The following is a 13,458-nucleotide window of genomic DNA, read 5'->3' as shown; positions in this document are numbered from 1 at the left end:
AACCAAAAATAGAGCTAATATAACTTTGATTGATGAGAACAAATTAAATGTCCGAAACCGCCGAAGATATTTGTAGTCTACCCGACTTGCAAAAAAGGGATACAATGTCGATCGCGACGAGGGGCCAGGATATTACAGTTATTGCAACATATTTGTTCCTTCGATTTCTTTCACAAATAAGAAACACAACTTCAATTGTTTGTAAAGAACCAAATGTGAATTCTGAGTGATATCTCCCAATTTTCAAAATATCCCGCGTGTTGTGACAAATATTTGAAGGATGAAAACACAATTTGCCTCCATTTAGCGCGACAATATGCTCAGATATTTGTCCTAGGACATCATTATCTGGCCCCCGAAGCTCACAGTTTTCCTTGAGATAACTCTCGAAAAAAAAAGTTCGCTTCTCGGAACAGATAATGTCCGCAATCAAATACCCGGGCTTATTTCGCGCCACATGGAGGCTTTTGCTTATATGTACCATGATTCCAGTGAAAACTCTTGAATTGCATTGTCCAATGATCCAGTTTTTAATAACTTCAAGTATATAGTGTGATAGCGAGAAATATGTTTCTTACATATGGTTAATAAATAAATTGTCAATACTCAAGATTTTTTAAATGATTGTTTAGGTGATCATCAATCCTATGGCTCGAGTCACCATCAGACCATGACCACGACCACGTATCTTCTTCGGGTTCATACACGAACATGGAGCTTAGGCAGTGTAGACCTTCCGAGGATTAAACGATTATTTTTTTCATTAGTTTTTCCGTCGACAGACGAGTTGACGACTCTTAATGTTGATACCAGTGAAGTTGACATAGGTAAATTTTAAAATCACAGTAGCATAAGCACATTAGTCCTTCATCAGGGCATCTTAGTTTAATAGCTATATCACGTAAACAGAAAATGGTAAGACACGGTCTCTCGTATCTGATACATTAGCTTACATCACCTAGTTGTATATTTATTTCCTCATTTTCTTTTTATATTACTTGCAAACCGTCCTGATAGGATGTTGCAAGTTAAGAATGTAGATGTAGAAGAAAATCAGAAATCTACTGGTCTTATTTTCATCTCGGTCTTCTTCAGGGAGTATTGATGCCCCTTCCAGTGGTACCAGGTGACACCATCCTGGAGTGGATAGGCTCCACCGTCACGATACATGCCATTCAGGTTTGAGTGGCGACAAGTGTTGTACCACCAGGCTCCTTGATACTCCACGGCGCAGTCCCTGTTGTGAGCTGCATCGTTATCTTGGTCTCGAGTTGAAAACGATTCACCACGATGAACTGAGAGAGAATCACCAGCTGTTCCTAGGACAAAAAAAAAATCAGAAATGAATAACCGTTTATATAATAGTTATAAAAATAAATATACTAGCCCCGCAGCTAACATCCCGTCAGCAAGGTGAATTTGAAATAGAAAGGAACAAAGCCACCTTTTATTGTTCTTGTACGGTTCGAAGTCATTTATGTAGATGTACCTAAAGATTGAAATTAAAATACCTTTTAATCTCAACTTGCACTGTGATAAGCATTTTTTCGGTTGCCAGCTTGTACAGTTTGTGCAGTGCAAGATGAAAGAGAAAAACCTTCCTACCTGAGTAAGAGCCGAGGATCAGCTTGTACTTGTCACTCTCACCCATAACACCGAACTTGTTATACTCGGCATGAGCTGTATTCCCTTCAAAGTCTTCCAAGTCCACACGCAGCATGCTGTTATCATCTGCGGTCAGGCGGTGAATTTTGTCCAGTCCGAGCCAAAATTCACTTCTCAGACTACCGAACCCAAGTTTGTAATCGCTCCAGTTAAGGTAGAAATCCACCGAACCGTCCAGTCTCTTCTGGAACACTGTCCACCCCCCACCTGCTGTTGTTTGGTCACAAAACACATCAAAGGCAGACAGATTGTCAGGTTTAATGGCGTACACACCGTCTTTTCTTTCACCAGATTTGTAGATCTCAGAGCAGTTCTTGTAAGCTAGCGGGAAAAAAGAAACGAACACGTCTTAAAACCAAGCTGGAAACTAAATGTGGTTTGTTCCTGGAAGGCTAGCTGGAATTTTTATTCACCGAGAAAAGGCCAGTCCTGAAAGGTTTTGGGATTTAAGAGTAGATAAAAGCAGCAATCTAGCCTGTTAGCAGGCTCACCTTTGAGTCATACGAGCGACTGAAGAGCGAGTCGACGAAAGAAGCGATCCGGTATGGGGGAGTCTGGCGCAGAGGCGTGTGCTCCCCAAACGTGAGCTTGCTCGCAAGCTAGCAGAAACCAAATCATGGGTGCGCGGAACGCAAATTCTGGACACTGGGGTGAAAAGTAACCATGCTTAGAATCAATCAGAGTCTGGAATTTGTTAGGTAATGATTATGTGTGCAAACTGAAACGAGTGTTTTGGCCACTAAACGGCCGATGCATATATTGGTTAGAACCACTTCTTGTTTTCACAGACTTCCAACAGGCCGGTATGTTCTCAGTTACAAAGGTTGATGCAGACGAAAAGACACTCAAAGACAGTTTACCTAAACACGAGCGACCATCTCCAGCAAATCCTTCCTTACAAGTACAGTTATGTCCGCCAACAGTGTTGGTGCAGTTTGCATTCACGTCACAGTCATGGTTCCCCGTGATGCATTCATCGACATCTAGAGAACAAATGGTTTAGAAAACGTTCTCAAAGAAAGAATAAAGAGAAACAAAACACAAGTTATATTCAAACATGACAGCTGATTGTCAATAACCTTCTAAGTCCATGTCACAATAAACCAAAACTGCTGTTCCATTCGCAGTTGGATCCAGCCAGTACTTGTTGCTAATGGTATCTTGTCCTTCGCTTGCTTTTATTTCCTGACACGAATGTGCTGGGAGCTCCGGACCGGAACCCAGTGGAGCTATTTCAAAAAAAAGATTTGTTTAATTTATATTTCGTTATAAACTAAAGTGAATTATGGAGAAAAATCGGAGATGAGCTCGAGAGAAACAACAAATTTTATATATGATTCGGCATTCCCAAATCAAAGCTATCAAAGATCCTTTTCGAACATCAAAACCCTCAAGAATACAACATTTAATTAATCGGGCTTTCTACGGAAAGCCCGAGTCATAAAGTGAAAGTTGTTCTTCTTCGTCGACGTCGTCGTATTTGGTCGCCAAATGGGGGGTCATAGTCCCAAGCGTTTCAAGCGTTGAGCGTGGAAACTGGGAATGAGAATGCGACACCTTGCTTTTAACGGTAGTCGCTTGAAGGGGATAGGCGAGAAGGCCTTTCTTTTTTCTGTGACATTTCGTGACCGATTGCCACGATCGCCGAATTCAGTTTTCAGCAGAAACAAAAAAAGTTTACTTTTTAAATTTAAAAAAAGCAGGAAAAAAAAAGAAATCTCAACACACGGACATTGGGAGTCGAACCTGGAACACTTGATTTAAAATACGTTCACTTAACCTCTACACCATCGAGGGGCCAGCCGAAAGATGTTGAATTTTGTAACTATAGATTCCACAAGCCTAAGTATATGCAATACAGTGTCATCCAAACCCAAAAAATGAAAGCTAAACGCAAGCAAACCCGAATAGAACTAACCGCGAGCACACCGGGATGCAACTAGCCGCAAGCACACATAAGTGGTTTAACCATATATCAGGTGAGCCTATGCGGTGTCATTCATTGTTAATTTATACAAAAGGCCCCGAAATGTCACAGAGGGAAGAAGGTCCTCGTGACTACCTGCTTTATAGTGTGGTCGCTCTTCGTGAGCAAAGTAATATACATAATGCTGTGTTTTGTGAAGTGAGATAGAAGATAATGTCGATCGTTTTCAGAGTGGGTCGGTCCACGAATTATATTGCTTGAATCCCTGCCAAATAAGCAAAGTTCATGGTGGTTCTCCCGAGACAACAAATTAGCCATGTACGAGTTCAAAATACGAAAACACTGACAAAAAGCTATGGCTACGGACTAAAAACAAACTATAATGCTGAGACGAAAAACTCAGATGTTGAAAAAACCAAGAATTGTCGCAAACAGAACTTCGAAGCTGAGACCAAACAACATGCAATTGGAGAAAGAGGATACTCAACGAAGCAACTTGAAAAGTAAGATTTTATCTAAGCCTAACTCTTGTCCTGAATCCTTTATTTTTTTTTGCGTGTGCTCAATCGGCCTACTTGTAAAGTACAATTTGATATTGCGGTACGAATCCAGAGTAAAAACTTTTAGAGTGTCTAGCTGGCCGGAGAATTTCATATAGTAATAAGTTTATACATACCCCTGTCGGTCAGACGTCTTTTGTAAAACCGCGCCGGGTCTGAGCGGAAGTTTTCCGGTCTTGCCTCCTTGGTGCGGTTATTCAGTTCGCACGAATTTTCCCCCATGACGTAGTTATAGCTTTGACAGGTGATTTCTGTTTCACAGCTGATATCACACTCTTGAAGAGCTCTAACGAAGAACTTTTTGAAGATGAATCCCTGTAGAGCCATCCCATTTATGTTCCGTTCCTCTCTGCATTGCTCACCTGCAGATACACAGTTTATAAGGAAGCCGGCGAAGGGAAACAAACATGGAACACTCCACAGCATTTTCTTGGTCTGCAACAGTAGGGAGAGAGTGATATGTCCAATTAGTCATATTTTAAAACTGAAAAAAGATTAAATTCAGTCTATGACTTGGAGTTATCATCTTAGTGGCTGCATGGTGTGCAAATTGTGGTAACCGATAACCGAGTTTGCCACTGATGACTTTGACGTCATCTGTGATCAATATAACTGAACAGACGCAAGGCAACGTGGAATTCGTTTGTTTTGTGATAGAGTAATGAAATGAAATATACGTCTCTCCTCCAATTGATCATTGGTAAGTATCAATCAAACCGCGAGAATAATTTGGCTTGTTATATGAAAGAACATAGAATCACTACCCAAACACCAAATCCGGTTTGATGAAAGCTAGTGTAAGTCTGTCATTTCAAGGATGTCGATAAAATCAGGAACAGGAGCTTTCCGGAACATCCAGGATCACTCCAAAAACACGAAGTCTTTAATGAAGAAATGTAGATATTTGATGAAGCGATGTAGATCATCATCTTTTGAACCACAGTTTACCTGCAATAGTTAACTAACTATTAACACCTGCTTTTTTTTCTTTTCTGTTTTACTTGTGCTAGTTCCTGTCCTTTTTGCTTGCGGTTAGCTTTATTATTCGTTGGAAAGGGTAGCACTGTATTTACGTCTATTGGGTCTCCTCCGTTATACATAGTTTCAATATCTTATTTGGAATCCCTGCATGTTCTGGCATGTTCCAGAATGTTCCATGTTCTCGGTTTATTCGACGTGCGCTGTTCCTACTCTTAAACCTTCTTCGGTTTACATTTATTGTAAAATAGCGACATTTTCGAGTTTGCCATATGGGCAAAATTTCCTAGAAACCGCTTTATAAACGTCATCTCGCGAGATGCCACACGCGCACGATTTCGTAATTGTGTCCCTGGATTTCTCCAGTAAATTTTCTATGTTGTGTTATAAAGTAAACAAATCGATCACGTTTTTCCATGGTCAACTCGAGTTGTCTGATTTGCTAACTGATGCGTGTGGAGTGAACTAGGTGATAATCTTGTGGAGTTTCACGATCTGACAAAGGTTAGTTATCTGGAGTTTATTTTTGAGTTAGTGCACTTACGGTTTAAAGGTTATTACGCCGCGAGTCAAGTTGTAGATGATTCCCTTTAAATTGCTTCTTGTTTCCTGTTTTTGCTTGAATAAATGAGTAACATATTTTATCGTTGCATATGTTATGGTTTAGTATTTCATATTTTGCAAATGGTTGGTGTGTTGTCTAACACACGCCTGATGATTGTTGGTTCTCGCCTTGCTCCGAGGGTTTTCTCCGGGCTCTCCGGTTTTCTTCCCTCCACAAAAACCAACCTTCCAAATCCAATTTGACCAGGATAGAGGACCCGAATGAAAACCAGTTAAGACTAATGTGGCTTCCTCTCTAAATATTGTAATTTTTTTTTATATTTTTGATGATGATGATGATGGTTATAATAACACTATTGATAAATGCTTCAAAAAATGTGTTCGACGTAGATTTTAAGTAACATTTGATATAAAATAAGCAGTTACATTTACAAATCGCATTTTTTTGTCCTTATTTCTATACGTTTACAACATCCGAAGCAAGCATTAAGGAAAAGAGAATCATTCTGCTGAGGCAACGCATTTTTCGCGGGTTGAAATAATAATCCTTGACTTAGTTGATAGGTCATAATGAAATTAGCGGTTGTTTCTGGAATGAATTGACAGCATGTGAAGATGGGCTCTGTAGTCGCGAAAAAAATATTTGAAGAATAAGGAAATTTTCAGAGTAGGAATGAATAATAGTATAATAAATATTTCGTTCCTCTTTAGCAAGTGTTGATAAGGATAAAAGCAGCAGATCTCAGGATCATGTTTATGAACAACAGTGTTGGAAAACGTTTACAATAAGTCTCACGCCCTTTTCCAACTGATTACCATATACCAACAGCTTAAAGAGAGCGCTATTCTAGACAGCTGTTTTACAAAATGATTGATGCCTTGAGTTGACGTAAAAACAGCGAACAAGTTGCTGTAAACATGCCATGTTGGATTGACTATCTCGCTAATCCAAACAAACAAAGCCAGACTAAGATTTGCTATTTTTCAGAGCAAGCAATCATATTTAGCCAAAACCAGTAGATCAACATCTCTTGCAACAACATGATCTCTGGCTATTTGTTTAGAATGAATGCATTTTTTCCTACTTAATCTAATTGGCTCTCTAAACTTTAACATAACGATAAACAGAAGCAATATTCTCCATCTATGCGCAATTTAAACATCTCTGTGATCTGCGCTAACGAGTGAAGCGTTCCTCTTTGTTAAACACTGAACTACAAAAATTCTCGACTATGACAGCCACTGTGTGACAATGATTTGTTAATTTTTCGAAGATCTTAAACGGTTGCTCGACCCTAGTTAGGGACCGTTCATTTTTTATGAGAGAGGGGGGGCTGGTGGGATTTGGGAAGCACCATTTAAAAATCGCATGACCCCCCCTCAGCTTACCAATTTTTTCACATGGCCCCCCCTTATAGCGGTCATTTTTTGGGATGACCCCCCCCCCCCAAAAAAAAAAATTGAACAAACAATATTTAGATTTCAACTTTTTTAATATTTCTCTATTATCCCCCTACTTCACGTTATTGTGCTCACTATGAAGAAATATTTACCATCTCTATACGACAGAGAGCTGTTGTTTAAAAAACAAATCAAAAGAAATAGAAGTCAATTTCGGATCTCCTAGTTATGGCTCGCCCTGAGCGTGTGGCATTTGGCCTCTCATTGGCATCTTCCTCATATGAATTGATGAATGCAAGAATGACGTCACTTGAGTCATCTTCTCTCCCAGAGTCAATGGCATCACTGTCATACTCATCATTGTCACTTTCATCCGTTTCACTGCTGTCAGCACTTGCCCTGTTGTCATTTTGTGTCAATGTCCTGGCATTTCTCAGTGTTGGTTGGCCAGCTCTGAGAGGACTCTTCTGCTGCAAGCATGAATGTCTTACAATTGCCTTTACTTTCTCACTCTTGCTGCTTTTCAAATGCTGCTTCAGTCCGTGGTGGTTTGAGTACTTGTTTAGTTCTGGAACACGTAGCTTTTTAAGCTTGGTTAGACCTTCGCACAACTCAGTCCAAGGATAATCCTCCTCCCTACTTAACTTTGCCTTTTCTTCTGCTCTCTTTTTCCTTTTAAATTCTAGCACTTCAAGATGCTGAAGATAATCCACCACAAACTTCGATTTGAGAATAAACTTATCTGCAAATAGAGCAACGCTCTCTGGGTCAGATAAAACCAGCCTGCCACTTCCATGCTCTTTCTTCTTTATATTGTTAATCCAATCGGGGAAAGAGCGCATTACTACATGAGCATCATGAAAGAGGCTCATTCCAAAATGCGCAATAATGGCGAAAGCGACGAGTCGTTTAAGAAAAGGTTTACAGCTGAACGATCCAGGCAGTTTGACATCTTACAAGCAAAAGAAGCAATTTTTCTAGATGCGGATGGCTGTTCAGAAAGGGCGAGTGAGTTTTCCATGCAAGGGTACCAGTTGAAGCCCAGTGATGGAAGAAAACTGAACTTCTCCATCAAAGAGCACAGAGCAATGGTGGAAAAGTTGAATGTCATATTGAAAGATGTAAAGGAACACGATTCCACACTCTTTCAGTCCAATGGGCTTGCTTTAAAGCAGGGCGAAGAATTTGTCCACAGTTTTAATGTAAAACAGATCAAATGTACAGAAGCTAAGTTGACGATGGCCACGCAGGACATGGAAGCACTAGAAAATAAGAAGAGCAATTATAACAGCATATTCAAAGGCATACTCAAACAGCACATCAACAAAAGGAGAAGGAAAAAAGAAAACCGCAGAAAGTCAAATGAAAGAAAGAGGAAGCGGACTGAAAACAACGTCCAACGAGTTTATGGAATCTGTGTTGGAAACCCGCTAGGAAATGATCTTCCACAATGCCTTGTGTACCCTCCTAGAACGGCCGTGCTAGAAGAGTGTCTTAAAGTTGAGGATGTTGCCACATCGATATTTAGAAGAGATGGGCCATTCATCGCCCAGCTCTTGGAAGGGAATTATTTCACCAATGCTGCAAGAAGCAGAATCACCACCAACCATGAGCGGGAAGTCAGAGATTATGTTTACACCTTCATGTACCCTGAAGAGTACACTCTGACGGAAAGCATTGCTGCTTCTTGCAGCATTGGTGAAAGAGACTCCCATAGCAGCACAAGCGGCGACGAAGAACTCGACGACAGCGGAGATGAAGATGAGTGCCGGTGAAAGTTGCATTCGAAAATAACAGTGTTAAATACTTCTTTTCAGTAGCTACAAATGCTTTTTGTCGCCAAACGTTTTTTTAAAGCAGAAGGAAAGTTTGTAATAAATTTGTATCCTGGCTTCTATGTTTATTCTATAGCAATTTTTTTGATATTCAAACATTATGCCATTTTAAAGTTTTACTAAAATATTTCACGTGACCCCCCCTTTTTCCCTTATTTTTTTGGGATGGCCCCCCCTCGAAAGCCATTTTTTTTCGCATGGCCCCCCCCCCCAAATCCCACCAGCCCCCCCTACCTTATAAAAAATGAACGGTCCCTTATACCAGCTATCAATTATAAAACTTCAAAAAAAATCAGCACGCGCTGATCTCGTACAACCCCAACAACAACAAAAAAAGCAATGCATCATATTTTAGCAACATTTTTTTACTATTCCTTTTTGTCTGCAATACCACGCCATGTGATAATTTAAACGTCCACTCAGCAAAGATTTTATTTCGGTGTAAATCTCTATCACTTTTCGCCCGTGTTAGGAGATATTCCTCGCTAGAGCTGAGAAGATTGAAGCCGTAAATTGAAATTTTGCTGTACTAAACACTTAAACACAGTGAAAAAAATAATAAAAGAAATATTTCTTTAACTCTCTCATTCTAGGATTAATATCTGTCATAAGGGTTACTTTTAATATTTTAAGATATTTAACTCACTGAACTGAATGGAGAGTAATCATGGAATGGGATTTTTAGATTTCCTTGTCATTACTTCTTATCATAGACATTTTTTCCTTCTCATTTTTTATACACCTTGTATATGTCTAATGCTCATTGAAACGAAAATTTTCATGCGATTTATTCCTTTTTTATACCGATATCACGACAAGTAAAATAGTCAAGCAATTCTTAACTTCAATTGACTGGAATTATTTACCTTTCTCATTTGCTTTAATCGTTTTTGCGTATCTTAAAAGTAGATGTTTTTTTGGTACACTCACCTTCCCGTGGTCTCGTAGTTTCACTTTCACTTTCTCTTCACCAGTAATTTTTAAGACACCACTAAAAGAGAAATTAAGACGCCCTCGAAACGAAATAGAAAATATATATAACACGAGAATGATAAAGATATTTTATCAACAACGCTGATTTTTTTGGTAAATGACAGAATTAATCGTTAGTACTCCTGTGAGAGATTGCTGTTTTCTCAGATTGTGTGATAATCTTGTATTGAGTTGCGTGCAGTCGGGCGCGCGGCCTGTTAATAAGCGTAAGCAGCTTGCACCAGCTGCAATAAGTTATGTCGAAACCTGACTTGAATATTTTATTGCATAGTTAAACATCGTTTAGTAATGTTTGTAGAAATTACTAAGTTCTGGATGATTCTAATTTGAAGTTTTAATAAAACGCGCGGACTGTCAATTTTTCTAAAGGCTCATTCTGAAAGCTCACTTACGCGGCAATAATTTTTTTTTGGCAAGGTTTGGATAAAGATGGTACGGGTCCCAATAAAGGTTCGGCACAGATAAATTCTTTTTTTTTTTAACCGGCTCTCCTTCGCCGAGCCAGAATTTCACTTGTGCTCAAAATATTTAGCCAGTGGGTTCGAGCACGGGTGAAATTTCGTCTCAGCACGAATAAAGAAGACATTAATAGAACAGAACGTTTTCCTGTCGAGCCACTTTTTTTTCGGCAAATCGGACCCGTGCCAAACATTTTTTGTGGTATAAATGAGTACTAATACGAGGAAAATATATGCACGCCTCGGATAAAAATGATTCGCGTATCACAGCAAAAAAATTCGGCAAGAATTCTATCCTTGAGAGAGAGTGAGAGAAACTCCCCTCTATGGTAGTTTTCTTCCACCTTAAGCCTCTCTCTTAAGTTTTCTTTTCACCAAACGTACGCACACACACAAACACACCACTTTCAGACGACTGGTTAGTCTCTTGTTCTGTATTGAACTGTGCTACCTTATGGGTGGACCATTTTACTTTTGAGGGGGCAGGGGAGGAGAGTTATTTTGGAAAAATATCCTGCAAGCATATTTGAACCATGAAAATTCATGTACAGACCACTGTCGAAAAAAAAGTTCACGCAATAGCAGTGAGCCGCAAAAAAGAATGTTACACGGAGAAAAAAATATCATGCACACACGTCCCGAGAAAAAAGTTTTCTAGTGCGTGAAAGGGTAAAAAAAATTAGTGCCTGTACCAAATCACACAACCCCTCCTCAAATGTCAGATGCTCCATCCTCAATAGCTGGCCCAGCAGCTTTAATTTCATTTCGTTTTGATGACCGCTGGAAGCACTGTGCCTGCTGTACACGGTATATTAATATAAAGCAAAATTTTCACATTAAGGTGAACTCCGTCTCGTTAGTTCCCTGACATAATTGTGTGATTTTTGAATTTTAAATAACTTTAATGGCTTCCTTAGCTCCTCGAGCAACAGCGCTGAGAGTACAGTTGACGATTATTCCACTCGGAGATGGTCCAACACCTAGCAGGTGTTGTTTTTAATATTTGGGAGAATAACTTTTTTTATGATGTTTTTAGATTGGCGTTTTATATATGTTTCTCTTTGCATATGAATTGATTTCAAGCAACGTCATCGAACTTCACTGGATTTTGAGGAATTGAGGTTTTTGACAAGACTTGATTTTCGAATTTTTTACGTTTTGCCCGATAGCCGTTTGAGTAGCTTTCCGCCTAAGCCGTTTGAAATAAATTTACCAATCAGCTTTATAGAGTGAAATTTTTGCCATTACAATAATCGATCCATTATTTCTTTATAAGCCAGGGACGAAACGATTTCTCCTCAACACATTTCAACCTAACTGCTGGTTAAACGTTGTATCAACAGGAACCTATTAACAAATACAGAAAATCTTTTGTGATAAAAACGCAGTTCATTAGCAGTAAGGACTTTTGAGTCAATGTTGACCTGTAATGGCCCCGTGTTTCTTTTAGGGTATGGTTACTCTTCAGTCGCAGTAACAATTGTGAGCGCATTCTGGTTTGCATTTATTGTTTTTGGCACCCAATAATTTGTCCAAGTATATATTCCCCCGGAGTTTCTACAACTAATCCACTTCTGAAGAAATACTGCACAGTTGTTTTGACATTTTATATTCTGCTTTACGTACTAATTTAATACTGTAAAAAATGCTTAAGGACAGCTTCGCCTAAATATCAACTAAGCTTAGAAAAGCAAAAAAAAAAAAAAAAAAAAAAAAAATGGAGTTTCTTTAAACTCGCCCAGAATGAAGCCGTATGGGCACTGGTTACAAAAGTAGTGTTTAAAGTCCGATAAATTAATTTTTTATTTTTTTACGCAATTTTTTTCTCTTTGATGCGAATCACCTTTTGAAAGCTACAAGTCAAAGGGAAAGTGTTCGTTCGCCTTAAATTTGGACAGTAAATTCTTTAACATAAAAAGTATAAGAGCGTTTGCGAATTTTTTACTTCGTAATATAATACGTTTTCTGCGAGAGAAATTTTTGTACGATCACGCCACATTTTCATAAATCGTGCAGTAGTTCGAAAATGTTATGTAAAATCCATGTTTTAATTCGTGACCTTTCGCTTCAGAGTTTCACGGCAACTTATTTCAAGTCTTAATGTAATGTGTGTTTCAATATCCGCCGCGTCTCTACCTTTCGGAGTAAAATTCTCTGAACTTATACGAACTGTCTTGCGAACTTCGCGAACCAACATACTAAACTAACATACTAAACTAACAGAAAAAAAATATTAAATAAACATGCTAAACTAACAGGAAAAAAAAAAAAAAACTTGTTCAAAAAATGTCACGTGAACGCCAAACTTGTTATATTAGTCGCATCGTATTCGCGTAATGTTCACCTGAACTTGTTCAATTTTTAGAATTCACTTGCTAACAAGCGTTCTAAGCTTTTTCGTTTGGCACGCACACAACAGACAGGACTTCAGCAGAAACTCAGTTCTTTTACTTCCCTTTAGGAAAGCGAATTGAGGCACAAATGAAATTAGTGAAAGACAAAATTTTTGACTTCATCTTTGCATCTATCCAGTTCAAAAGTAAGTCTAATTGCCAATTATATTCTCTTTTCATCAACAATGAGTGACATGTTGCCATAATCAAGTAGCAAGCCGCATGATGACCACGACAAAGGGTTTCCGTTCGTATCTAACAGTCTCTTCCCGGAAAAATAACAAAAAAACCCCTTCATACCTGAGTAATTGCCGAGGTTCAGATTGTACCTGTCACTCTCACTCATTACACCGAACATGTTGTACTGGGCAAAACGAGTATTCCCTTCAAAGTCTTCTAAGTCCACACGCGGCATGCTGTTATTATCTGAGGTCAGGCGGTGAATTTTGTCCAGTCCGAGCCAAACTGCGCCATTTATATCGCTGAAACTAACTTTGTAATCGCTCCAGTTAAGGTAGAATTCCACTGAACCGTTCAGTCTCCTCTGGAACACTGTTCAGAGCCCACCGTCTGTTGTTTGGTCACAAAATACATCAAAGGCAGGCAGATTATCAGGTTTAATGGCGTACATACCATCTCTCCTTTCACCAGATTTGTAGATTTTAGCCCAGTTACCGTAAGCTA

General features: G+C 39.1%; 1 protein-coding gene across 1 annotated transcript; it reads right to left on the bottom strand.

Annotated features, from left to right (window-relative positions):
* Positions 1-506: 506 nt before the first annotated feature.
* Positions 507-4,851, bottom strand: LOC110045234 (microfibril-associated glycoprotein 4-like). The gene is made up of 5 exons (XM_020750829.2): positions 4,269-4,851; positions 2,745-2,894; positions 2,526-2,648; positions 1,606-1,986; positions 507-1,319 (listed from the first exon to the last, which is right to left on the bottom strand). The coding sequence occupies exons 1-5, from the start codon at positions 4,576-4,578 to the stop codon at positions 1,054-1,056; spliced, it is 1,230 nt and encodes a 409-aa protein (XP_020606488.2). The 5' UTR covers positions 4,579-4,851; the 3' UTR covers positions 507-1,053.
* Between the last annotated feature and the right edge of the window lie 8,607 nt (positions 4,852-13,458).

This window comes from Orbicella faveolata, unplaced genomic scaffold, assembly GCF_042242905.1.
Source record: "Orbicella faveolata isolate gen_17 unplaced genomic scaffold, um_ofav_v1 contig_3, whole genome shotgun sequence".
NCBI lineage: Eukaryota > Metazoa > Cnidaria > Anthozoa > Scleractinia > Merulinidae > Orbicella > Orbicella faveolata.
This window is presented reverse-complemented; position numbering and strand designations above follow the sequence as displayed.

Excerpts from the sequence above, each read along its gene's own strand:
- LOC110045234 (XM_020750829.2), bottom strand. The coding sequence starts at position 4,578 with ATGCTGTGGAGTGTTCCATGTTTGTTTCCCTTCGCCGGCTTCCTTATA. Across the intron at positions 2,649-2,744 it reads TTGTGACATGGACTTAGAAG|ATGTCGATGAATGCATCACG; the intron begins GTTATTGACAAT and ends TTTGTTCTCTAG. Across the intron at positions 1,987-2,525 it reads AGATGGTCGCTCGTGTTTAG|CTTACAAGAACTGCTCTGAG; the intron begins GTAAACTGTCTT and ends TTTTCCCGCTAG.